This window comes from Dipodomys merriami, unplaced genomic scaffold, assembly GCF_024711535.1.
Source record: "Dipodomys merriami isolate MVZ:Mamm:240054 unplaced genomic scaffold, mDipMer1.0.p SCAF_8, whole genome shotgun sequence".
Classification (NCBI taxonomy): domain Eukaryota; kingdom Metazoa; phylum Chordata; class Mammalia; order Rodentia; family Heteromyidae; genus Dipodomys; species Dipodomys merriami.
In genome coordinates, this window is record NW_027206401.1 from 28,557,860 (window position 1) to 28,570,947 (window position 13,088).

Sequence of the window (13,088 nt, forward strand, 5' to 3'; positions counted from 1 at the left end):
CTTACCCAAAAGACCACCAGAGACTGTCACCAATGTAAAAGCAAAGAAGTCTTTATTGCAAGCTTGAGCTTTGCATACATCATAACTTCTTCTAACAAATAACTACAAACTATGGGAAAATCCTCAAACAACTCTATAGTATGATTGGCGCACTACAAAGCGGGAAAGGACCAGAAACAAGTTGTTGGTTAGAGCAAGAGGGCTGACTTAAACTGGTTGGCTTGCACCACAGGGGAGTCTCAAGAGGCTAGGTGCTAAACTGCAGGGTGTCTGGTTTAGATAAGGGTCACCAGACCCTAAGAAGGGCTGTTCAGGAATTTCAGATATTGTAATTCCAGGCATTGGGGCTGAAGTGGGTAAAGGGTTAAGTTGCAGAACTGAGATGGGGGTCTTAAGTGAAATGGAGTTGCTTAGGTTACTCAAGAGAGCATGAGTGTAAGAAAAGGCAGAGAGACACTAGGTTGTGAGAGAATTAACTGATTTTGGTTCAGGTCCTGTCAAGGTGAGACCCTAGTGTCAAACTTTGTATATCTGAGGTTAAACTGCTTTAAGAGTTTGTAGGCCTAAAAGAACACTCAGGCACATCACATTTTATTAATGCAAATATGTTGAGCACACACTAAACAGCAGCACACATAAAAGCAGAGAGATCAGGAGGAAGCTGCTGTTATTGACAAGAAATAACTTGGCAAGATGATAGTAAGTGGTGAGAGGTTCACATTCTGATTATCTTTTGAACAAACTGCCAAAAGTTACATATGAAGTGTGAGAGGCAAAAGTCAAAGATGCTGCCACAATTTTTGGCCCAAGCAACTGACTAGAGCAGCCATTAACAAAGTTGTTGGGAAAACAAAATGGGCTGAAAGAGGAACATTTTAAGCTTAAGATGCACTGTAATACCGTAACTTCTTAGTGGTATCTGGCTTATGTATTGTGTGATTCCTAATCATGGATCCATTTCTTACAAGATTTTAAGCAACTAATCATAAAATGAGGATCTGATTCTCCAGAATCAGAGGTGGTCTTAAGTATTTTTGAGTCAGAGATTTTTTAAACATTTGTATTTCTACAGTAATCAAAAAGTATCATCTTCATTGTAGTGAATTTGAATACATGTATAGAACATATAATAAAAAATAGCCAAAAAATAAAAATTAAAAAAAGAAAAATAGCCATCAACAATTGTTATACATTAATTCTGACATAAAAATCTAGAAGCAATGACTGTTAAAATAATAAAGACTGCCTCTGGATTCTTTTTATAAAAGAAGAGCTGTATCTCCATCTCTTAATAGTGAACCTTTTACAAAATGTGTTGTCAATTTGTCAAGGACTTTTAAAAAAAATTTTATTATGAAAATACCGTATAGAGGAGTTACAATTACATGGGCAAGATAATGAGTACATTTCTTATCAAGCATTGTTGCTTCCTCCTTTGTTTCCCCATCCTATCCCTTCACATATCCCCCACCCAAAGTTGTAAAGTTCATTTTTCAACATAACAACTTGTACATCTCATTGTTGCAATGGGTCCACCTGTATCCTTATTAAAACGATTTGTTTTTTCCCTTCCCCTTCACAAATTATACCAACATCAAATACAGTGGAAAGCAGGGGTCATATCGTGGGGGAAATCATATAAGAAATCATCTTAGAAGTGGTGCTGTGGCTCAAGCGATAAAGCGCTCGCCTTGAGCTGAAGAGCACAAGGACAGCGCCCAAGCCCAGAGTTCAAGCCCCACGACAAAAAAAAAAAAAAAAAATCATCTTATAAATATGGACTTTTTTTTTAACTATGTAGTACTACAGCTTGAGCTTGGTGACCTACTCTAGCTCTCACTCTACACCTAAGGCACACTTCCATCCAGGCTTTTAGTTAGTGAACAACATTCTGCCTAGACTGGCTTCAAACAGCTATCTTCTGGATTTCAGCCGCCTGAGTAGCTAGAATTACAGGCATGAACCACTAGTGTCTGGTGTGTGTGTGTGTGTGTGTGTGTGTGTGTGTGTGTGTGTGTGTGTGTGTGTGTGTGTGTGTGTGTGTGTGTGTGTGTGTGTGTGTGTGTGTGTGTGTGTGTGTGTGTGTGTGTCTGTGACTAGAGTTTGAACTCAGGGCCTCACATCTACTCTGGCTCAGCTGGGGCTCTACCCATGTAAGCCACATAGCTCTTTAAACACCTTTTGTACAAACCTGGTTTTAGTGATTTTAATAAAAGAGTCCAGAGACAAATTTAAGACAGTATTCTTTCATTTTTATTTTATTTTAGTATAAGTAGGCACAGATGAAAGAGTTCATTATAGTAATTTTACAGTTTCAGAATTGTACACATGCAAATTGTCAAAAGATGCACAAATAATGCACTCAATACTATTTTGGACATTCCAATGACAAGTTATGAATTAGCTTTGCTTTAAACTAATGTTACAGATAAGGAATTGCCAAAACAGACTGCCAACAAAAAAGGTTAACTGAATTTTAATTGCAGTGATTTGCAGTAATTTTGTAAAAATGTGTTTAACAAGGGTTTTTCCAACATGAAAAAATTATGTATAAACCTATCTACAGTAAATCAACTAATCCCATTTTCAACGATTAATAAGGCATTTGAAATTCCTTAAATATCTTCCATTTTTATTGTCATAACATTGCCAATTATATCACTGCACATTCACATAGTAAAATATTCTAAGGTGCATATGATGAAGATTCTTTCCTTGAAGCTGGTCATATTTTAACTCAGTTATAGAAAATTACAGTGACTCGTTTATCTTAGTGCTGACTGAGCTATTTTAGAAAGCAATGCTAAAAAGTCTATCATCTAAATTTGAGAGCCATAACAACTACTTGTAAATATCTCTTCCCACCTCAGGGAAATACCCTAAGATTTGGACATCCACATCATTTGTAAAGTAATAATAGAGGCAGAACATATGGAAGGTACATATGTAATACTCAGCCTAAATTGCCACTGTCTACTTGCCTAACAGTCTTGAATATTCAACTCTACTTCCAGCTATTCTCAGAAGTTGTGCTCCTCCACCACCTTTTCAGAACATTACTGTACTCGACACACTAAATTAGCACTTCACAAATTTCTACTCATTGATTTTGTGTGGTGTGACCTATGTAGACTTAGCAATCGTTATTTCCTGATCCTGGCAGTGTCTGGTACAGGTTAAGTGCTCAAGAAATGTTTGCTGAGTGAATAATGAATAAACTAAACTAAATTGATTCTGTATGCCTATAAATATTTCAGAAAGTAGTTCATTATTTGGAAGTATGTATAATATCATATGCAAACAAGGAATGCAAACTTGTAATCTCAGCCTATTTCCAAAAAGCACTCATCTTTCTGATCATTCCTACTTGTATTCATGGCACTATTACACACTGGTATGATACAGGATTAGCTTTAAGTATCTACTTTTCATTCACATTCATTATTGTGACTGTAGATTAGCACCAAAAGACAATTTCTAGGGATACATGCTTCATAACATGGCACATCAGTTCAAGCCCCACAACCAACAAAAAAAAATGACACATCAATAATATTAATTTTAGGTTATTAAATTTTCTTATCTAAGTCTAGAACTATTCAAGGTCAGAGATTTTCATAATCAAAGTTAGATCTAACCACTTTTTATTCTTAATTCTGTTTGGTGCAAAAAATATGCTGTGAGGCAAGAATTTCTGCCAGTCTTACTATATTAATAAAACCATCTTATGCTTTTTTTTCTTCTTTATGTTTTTACAGGTAAAATTCCATTTCAGAATTCTGTTAGCAAAATTGCTGCATATTGAAATTTTCTGTCAGAAATTATAACATAATAGTGATCTCTTATCTAAGGTATCACTTTCTGTGGTTTGCCTTTCCAGTCTGTGGCCAACTGAAAATATTATACTAAAATTCCTGAAATAATTCAAGCATCTTAAATTCCGTGCAATTCTAAGCAGCATTATAAAAGCTTACTATCTTACTCCATCCCACCTGGGATGTGAGTTGACACAGTACACATTATCCACCTGTCAGTTATCAAATGGTCATAGTATACTTATTAAGCTTTATTTTATTAATAATAGCCCTAAAGTACAACAGTGATGTTGGTATTATTACAGCATTTGTGTTACAATTGTACATATTATTATTATTAATATCCTATTATATTTAATTTATAAATGATACTTTCATCATAGATGGATGAGGACAAAATAGAGTATATAAAGGATTTACTATTCGCCTGGGTTTCATACATTCTGAGTCTTGGGAACATCATATCCTGATGGGTAATGAAGTGTGTGTGTGTACCTGCACTTTCAGACCAATTCATTAAAAAAGATACACAAATTGAAAAATACCATCTGAAAATGAGTAAGATGTAATCTATACATAATTGCTTCATCAGCAAGATCAGACATTACTAAGTACTAATACTTAGTATTTATAAATTTATATTATTTAGTATTTGCTTAGTTTTATTACTAAGTATTTGTTTTAAAATTTTATGTGGAAAAACTATAGATTAACAAGAAATAGCTCCTTTCTTTTGCACCTTTTCAGTAATAAAAATTCTAATGAAGTACTTCATTTACCAGCTTCCTCATCATAATAAATCACTTTCAATACTACTGAAAAGTGAGATTGAACTTTTAAGATACATGGAGCCTATCTCCACTGATGAAATTTCTTTTAAATAGAAATTTAGCTACATATTATCATAAACCCTTACAAAAATAACCATCAAAACAAAATCAGTGACAAAGTATTCATATAACAATTTTAACAAATTGTTCAAAAATGATGTTAAGACTCCTCAGTAACAGTCTTTCATAAAGACCAATAAATCTTAAAATTACAATTAAATTTCAAAAGGACCAAAATATTGGTTCATATTGAGCCAAGGTTAGGAAAATCTTCCACTGTTGATATTTTCATTTTCTTAGTTTTTCAATCAAATAATCCGCCTGTAATTTTAAGAAAACACACAAACATATGTTTTTATTCTAGATGCTACTGCCGCTATCCAATAATTTTGTTGGCATCCCTATTATAGTAAGGATTCCAGAAGAACATGGTAATACATATTCTGTACATAAAAATATCTTATAGAGAAAATCATGATGGGTCACACCTGTAATCCTAGTAAGGAGGCTGAAATTGCAGGATTGCAGTTCAAGGCTAGCCAAGGTAATAACTTCACAAGATCCCTCTTAATCAATAAAAAGCTAGATATGGTAAAATGTACAGCTAGATATGAAAATAGGATTACAATCCATAACTGCCTGAGCATAAACACAAGACACTACTCAAAAAATTACTACAAGCACAAAGGCCTAGGATTGTGGATCAAGTGGTAGAGCACCTGCCTAGAAAGTACAAGGCCTTGACTTTAATAACCCTCTAACTCTCAGTATCACTTTAAAAAGGTGAAAATAAAAAAACCTAAATTTTATTGACTACAGTAAAGATACTCTACATTTAATACTGATAGACTGTAAGCTAATTACATACTTAGAAATTTCAATGCAGCAAAGAAAACAAACATAATAGTAATGTTTTAGAAAGTAAACTAGGAAACTTAAACACGTATCACTAAATGAAAGAAGCCAATGTGAAAAGGCTATATACTATATGATCCCAACTACAAAGACATTCAGAAAAGGACATAAACTACAGAGACAGGAATATAATCACTGGCTACCAGGGCCTAGAAGAGGATGGGATGAACAGGCAGAACACAGAGGACTTTTAGAGCAGTAAAACTATTTAGGACACCGCAGTGGGAGAGACACATCTTTATACATTTGTCAAACCCACAGAATATATAACCCCAAGAGTGAACTTTAAAATATACTGTGAACTTTAGGTGAGATGATTGCAAGCGTCCAACTGTGGTGAAGGTGTAACAATGGAGAAGACTATGCAGGCAGGGGATTCATGAAACCTTATACTCTGCATTCAATTTTGCAGAGAACCTAAACCTTCTCTAAAACATAAAATCTATTTTTTAATTAATGTCTTTGAGTTACATCATTTCAGAAAGCTTTTTATAATCATCTTTTATAAGCTGAAAAACGAAGAGATTTTAGAATAAATTTTGGTATCTTTATGTTTTCAGCCTGGTATATTATTGGCAATGTTCTAGATTTAAGAGTTCAGATAATCAAAATGACCCATTAACAGATCATATATTTAAAAAACAATTTTTTTTTGGCCAGTCCTGGGGCTTGAGCTGAGAGCCCTGAGCCTCTCTATACTTAAGGCTCATGCTCTACCACTTAAGCCACAGTGCCACTTCCAGCATTTTTGAGTAGTTTATTGGAGATAAGAGTCTCATAGATTTTCCGGCCTGGGCTGGCTTATTACTATTATCCTCAAATCTCAGCCTCCTGATTAGCTAGGATTACAGGTATGAGCCACCAGCACCCAGCTGATAATATATTTTTAAATCAATAAAAATTTAAAGAAATTCACATTGTCTTTTAGGAGGTGACATAATAAGACTCTGTGGACTCTCTCTCTAAAAAAAAAAGAAACAAATATTGTCTATGGATGTAACTCAGTTGTAGGTTCTTTGTCTAGCATACATAAAAACCTGGGTTTTAGTCCTAGAACAGAAAAAAAGTTCAGTGTGTTTGTCTATATAGGTACAGATATGTAGTAGGTATGTAAATCAGTATATTAAAGCAAGTGGTCACACCTATAAGAATCATAAATACCTAGTGTTGACAACAAATGAAAAAACTACAACCAAAAGCACAAATACATTGGCATGCTGCTGATATAACAATAACACTTACTGTGATAAACCAATAGGAATTTGCTCTATAAATCAACTTTGACAGGAAGCCAAATTGCTTGACTGGCGCCAGAACATGAAGATGTAGGTGAGATATAGTGCAGAATGGTGGTACATGGAATCCCATCCTAAAACAGAAAGGTAAGAAATGACTGACAAATCAGTTTTATAATAGTTTAAAAGTACTTTTCAGGTTATATCATGTAACTATCAAAGATATCCAAAACAGATTACCTCACGTAGCCAGATTATTATTCATAGATCTTTTACTATTTTTCTTTTAAATATTTCAGAATATTAGACCATTCCTCTTCTTTTCGTGTTGAAATTCCCAGTAATAGAAACTATGTAGGAGGATCTTAACAACATATTATGCTTCAGTATAGCTTCCATGAATTCTGATGTGACATTATTTTCTAGTCACTGTAGCCTTTAACATAGTAAGCTTTAATTGTACTAAGATATGCTCCTGCAGTGAGTCTTAAAAAAAATTCACTGGATAGTCATTAAGTAGCATTCCATTATTACAAAGCGTAGCCAGTAGATGGCATACTTTCATCTTTAATGAAGTGCTCAATCTTTTCAGTAGTAAAAATCAATCATATTACCATTTTAAAAAAACCTATCATCACCTAATTTTCTTTACTACTAAGTTAGATAGTAATTATTTATAATTGCTTTGTAAGACACTTATAGACACTTTATAAAACACTTTTAATAGAAAAACAATAAACATTTTAAACCTGATTTATCTTCCTAAAATTCAGTTTACAGTTTTGCAAGTCTGTTTATGATGAGTGGAGCAAAACATATCTGTAATAATAAAACCTTGAAAAATCTACATTAAAACCTAGAAATATTTGCCTGATCAAACCATAAATGTCTGGGAGTGTGGGAAGAAGTCACAGAAGAACTAGAGAATAGCTGCAATTCCCTGGGCCTAACAATGTAGATTCAGATATGAAGAACATACTGAAAAGCTCCTCCTATTACCTAATAGAACAGACTATGAAACAAGAATCATAAGAAATGTAAGCAAGTGATCTGGAAGTTAGGAGAAACTCAATGGTCCACTCAACATTTTCATTTTAAAGATAGGAAAGCAAAGATAAAATGTTTAAGAATTAGGTGTAGTTGTTAAAATCTATAGTCCCAGCTACTGCTGGGGGAATTATAGGGCACTGATTGAGAAGGACTACTGATTGAGTCCAAGAGTTCTCAGGCAATAACAATATCCTATCCAAAAAAAAGTTTTTAAGACCCTGATTCCAATTAATAAGTGACAGAGCTAGGAAGGAAACTCGGGGCTCTTGATTTTCCAATGTGAGTTCTAATAAACACTCTGTGACTAAAAAAGATTGTTGTGCTTCAAGTCAAAAGGTCTCAAATACTATGTTCCTTGTCATAAAACTTGAATAATGCATTAACAGTTTTAAGAAGATTTTCACACATTTATATGTTACAGATAGGTAGGGCATGTATTATCTTAGAGAGGCAAAATAACTTGTCCAAAGCCATTTCATTAATATATATGTTTATATTACTAGAGATTTTTAGAAGATGTTTAGACATGATAGAAAGAAGTGTTATTAAATTCATACTACCAAAGAACTATGTTCTTACATTCAGGAAAAAGTACAAACTATGCAACCATAGCTAGTGCCAAATACAGTATACAAGTGATGCGTGTGTATACATGTGTGCATGTATATGTATGTGTATGTGTGTGTGTGTTGGTTCTATAGCATGAACTCAGGGCCTGGGCAATGTCCCTAAGCAATTCTGATGAAGGCTATACAGAGTGTTTTACCACTTGATCCACAGCCATATTTCCAAACTTTTTGGTAGTTAATTGGAACTAAGAATCTCAGAGACTTACCTGCCCAGGGTGGCTTTGAGCCATGACCCTCACTTCTCTGCTTCCTAAATACCTAGGATTACAGGCGTGAGCCACCAGAGTCCAGCTGTTAATAATCTTCTTTATTTTTGTATATTTTTATCTTTATTTTTGTCAGTCATAGGGCTTGAACTCAAAGCCTGGATGTACCCCTAAGCTCTTTTTGCTCAAGGCTAGTGCTGTACCACTTTAAGCCATACTGCCACTTCCAGTTTTCTGGTGGTTAACTGAAGATTGAGCCAGCTTTGAACTGTGGTCCTCAGATCCCAGCCTCCTAAGTAGCTAGGATTACAGGCATAAACCACTGGCACCTGGCTTAATAATCTTTTTTAAAGAAAGATATCTATATTAATTAAACAGCTAATTGAACATCACATGCTTTTTCTCAAACTTTAATTTCATGCTACAAGTCTTGACTTTTTTTTTTTTTTTGCCAGTCCTGGGCTTGAATAATGGGCCTGAGTGCTGTCCCTGAGCTTCTTTTGTTCAAGGCTAATGTTCTACCACTTGAGCCACAGAGCCAATTCTGTTTTATTTGAGTAGTTTATTGGAATGTGTGTATATATATATATATATACACATTGTATATATGTATATATACATTGTATATACAGTATATCAAATAGAATATATTATATATATTCAGATGTGGGGCTTGAACTCTGGGCCTGGACACTCTTCAATTCAAGGCTAGCGCTCTACCACTTGAGCCACAGTGCCACTTCCAGTTTTCTGAGTGTTTTTTTGGAGATGAGTCTTATGCACTTTCCTGCCAGGGCTGGCTTTGAACTGCGATCCTCAGATCTCAGCCTCCTAAGTAGATAGGATACAGGCATGAGCCACCAATGCCCGACTTGGATAATATATTTTTAAATCAATAAAAGTTTTTAAAAGTTCACATTACAAACAACTTATATGGTTAAACATGTAGAATTAAAAAAAAAAGAGTATCAATAGCTATTTTACCTACTGATTGCATACATACACACAAACACACACACACACACACACACACACACTTGCCCATCTAAATTATAAGTGGGAATTTTTGGAAGTTGTATGAAGTTATACTACCAATGAACTATAATCTTACTTTCAGAAAAAATTATCAACTTTGCTATGACTGCTTCCCTTCTCAATGTAAATTAACATTTCAAAAATCAATAATGTGTATTATTATTTTCTTTCCAGAACATACACATACCTCACATCTGTAAAGTCAGTGAAATTATTCCTTTCAAGAATGGTTTTTCCAACAGCTACCATGCTCTCAACTATAAAACAGGAAAGAAAAAACATTATATTGCGGGAGATATAAAGGTCACTAAATTCCTATTGTGGTTTTTAAGATCAAAAGTCATGTAAAATGGGTAAATATTTAAACCATAGGTTACTGGAAAGTCTGCTAATCAACAACTGAAATGAAGATTAAAATTGAGCAACGTCACAAAATGCTACACATACAAGGCCATTTTGGACAGCTATTGAGAAGATTTGTCAAGCGGCTATTTAAGACACCTGATACCAATGATTCTAGTCAGGAGACTAGCTCAACAAAAAAATAGTTTGAATTAAGAAAACAGTATGTTCACTGCAGTAAGATTCCTAACAGTCAGGAGAGGAGGTTGGTCCAACAACATAAAATTTTAGTTAGATACAATAAGTTAATAAATATCTTACTTTCTTTATTCTTATGTATACTTCATATTTTTTCTAATGGAAAGTTTGGTAAAAAAAATAATCCACCAGATTTTTTTCCTTTTAATCATCAGTGCCATTGCTGATGCAATTCAGGATGGCTTAATAATAAAATAATACTGCCATCATCTTACCCAGTTCTATTTGATCTCTGTTTAGATCTTTGCAACTTCCAATATGCTTCTTTGGTACCACAAGATAATGATGAGTTGTTGCTGGTTTGATATCTTTAAAGCAAACTAGATCTTCATTCTAAAGAGAAAAGGATGTCAGTAAAATTTTAAAAGTTAGGGTTTTGTAAAGCTCTCTTGCCTGATCTAAGTATCAGAGATCTTTGAAAGGGTATTGGTTTCTAGGTTCTAGCCCCTTCTGAACATCTTAGGATTATATATGAATTTCAAAATCAATCCTTAGTTTCTGTCATTAGATGCTCATTTCTTCCAAAGAACAGAAAGCATCTTCTTATATAAGTCTATTTCAAAAAGTAACTAAGAATAAAGTTCATTAAAACTTCATTACCAACAATCAAAGAGGTTTACATCTCATTTTACATTTTCCAATCCCTATTTAAAGATTACCTCACTCTTTGTATGTACTTTTAAAGGCCTTGCAGTAATTTCACAACAAATTACTAAATTCCTTTTTCCTTTAACTCTAGCAAGACTACCATTTAACACATACTTATACAATATTATCTTTTTAAACATTTTAAAGCAATTACATATACTTTTGCTTTATGTATATTTGCCCCTTTCTAGTATTAGGAATACTGAAAAGCTTAAACAGACTCCAGCTTACTGTAATAATTTATGACACCAATCCACATGTGTGGCATCCATTTTCTGGTTGGTAGTAGTCCACACAGGAAAAAGAAAAGGACAGAGAAAAGATAATGTTTCAGCCTATTAACACACTGGAGTTTCAGGTTTTCCAAGAGAAAAGTATATCTTCCTTAAATGACATTAATCAGTATTCTATATAATAATATAGAGTCAAAATTAAATTCAGTGTCAGAAAGCATACTTTCTCTCAGCCAAATATCTTGAGTACAGATGAATATCTTGAGTGCAGATGAATTCCCCTATATTCAAATTAGAAATGACGTTGGAGGCTACTATTTTCCACCACTGCTACAAAATACCACATATAATCAACTGAAAAGGATTTTGCAATTGCAAAATCAAATTCTGATAACCACCATGGTTTAGGACAGTTCACAGTGGGCAAGCTCAAAGGAATTTAATTTTGCTTGTATGCTGGTACTTGGTTTGAACTCTGGGCCTGAGTGCTGTCCCTTAGAGTTTTCAATAAAGGTTGTCACTCTACTTCTTTAGGTAGAATGCCATGCCACCTTTCGCTGATTAACTGGAGATAAGAGGCTGATGGACTTTTCTGTCCAGGCTGGCTACACCCGTTATCCTCAAATCAGCCTCCCGAGTACCTAGGATTACAGGCAAGAGCCACTGTACCCCAAGACTTGATTTATTTTTTAATTTATTAGAACTATACTATCTCTGGAGTTGATTCTCTCAGAAGGTGGTTCCTTTAAAAAACAGGTACAACCATGTGTATGTGTGCCAGATATGTATTTTTGAATATCTGGACAGTCTTCCAATCTGAAAATTTCCACATATCCCAGCTAACACTTCAGTGGAAATCAGAGGCTGGTAAGTAACAGTTCAACTTCAAACCCACTCCTTTCTTCCACCCACTCCAGATGTACTCCCAACTATCTGCTTTCACAATTACTACGATTTACACAGTTTTCTTCCTGGAATCAGTGTGTGCAGAATTTAAAATCACTATAAAGGAGAAAGAAATTGTAAAAAGAGTGAGAGAACACAAATAATAAAATGCTACTTCATGCCTTGGTATACCTTCAAAAGTGGCACAAGTATTTGACTCTAATATTTACCTTTTCTTCTTTCCAAGAGAGAGGAGACACCCCTGTCTTCCAAGTGAAGTCAGTGTCCCTTACCCATCACACACACACACACACACACACACACACACACACACACACACACACACACACACACGCCCTTCCTCCCTCCCCAGAGCCAAGTGAAGTCAGTGTCCCTTACCCATCACACACACACACACACACACACACACACACACACACACACACACACACACACACACACACACACACACACACACACACACGCGCGCGCGCGCGCGCGCCCTTCCTCCCTCCCCAGAGCCCCAGCCCGCCCTCGCGGCTGTCGCCGCCCACCTCGCAGGGCAGGAGCTCCGTGGGTTCCTGCCGCCGGGCGATCCGACAGAACACACAGTTGCCGTCGTAGTCCCCGGTGTCCGGTGATTTCGCGGCAGCGCCGGAGTTCTCCGTGGACGCCGCCACCGCAGGCCCGGCAGGAGCCACCTCCTTAGGGCTGGGAGCTGACTCCAAGCCGGGGCTCACCTGCTCCTCCGCCATGGCACCTGCCCCTGCCGCCCAGGCCCGGATTCTCCAGGACTACTGGGCCTGCGCGGGGCCCGCCGTCCGCACCGCCTCCGTGTCACCTCGAGGAGTCGCCCCCCGCCTGGTGGCGCTGGGGCACGCAGAAAAGGGAGCGCGCTGGCCACCCTGAGCGCCGGAAGAGGGCGGGCGGGCGACGGGTTCGCGGCCGGCGAAGCCCGCGGCCGCCAGGGGGTGAGCGAGAGCGCTCACCAGCGACCGCCCCAAGCG

The 13,088-nt window shown here is 36.2% G+C and overlaps 1 protein-coding gene across 1 annotated transcript; it reads right to left on the bottom strand.

Moving 5' to 3' along the window:
* Positions 1-2,241: 2,241 nt before the first annotated feature.
* On the bottom strand, positions 2,242-12,982 carry Hint3 (histidine triad nucleotide binding protein 3). The gene is made up of 5 exons (XM_070010794.1): positions 12,636-12,982; positions 10,531-10,648; positions 9,903-9,972; positions 6,803-6,929; positions 2,242-4,966 (listed from the first exon to the last, which is right to left on the bottom strand). Exons 1-5 carry the CDS (start codon positions 12,834-12,836, stop codon positions 4,934-4,936), a joined length of 549 nt encoding a protein of 182 aa, XP_069866895.1. The 5' UTR covers positions 12,837-12,982; the 3' UTR covers positions 2,242-4,933.
* Between the last annotated feature and the right edge of the window lie 106 nt (positions 12,983-13,088).

What these genes read in the sequence shown, in the direction of transcription:
- Hint3 (XM_070010794.1), bottom strand. Translation starts at nt 12,836, where the DNA reads ATGGCGGAGGAGCAGGTGAGCCCCGGCTTGGAGTCAGCTCCCAGCCCT. An exon ending in CGGAGCTCCTGCCCTGCGAG is followed by an intron (nt 10,649 to 12,635) that starts GTGGGCGGCGAC and finishes TTTTCTCTTTAG; the next exon opens with AATGAAGATCTAGTTTGCTT. An exon ending in ACTGACTTTACAGATGTGAG is followed by an intron (nt 6,930 to 9,902) that starts GTATGTGTATGT and finishes TTTCTGTTTTAG; the next exon opens with GATGGGATTCCATGTACCAC.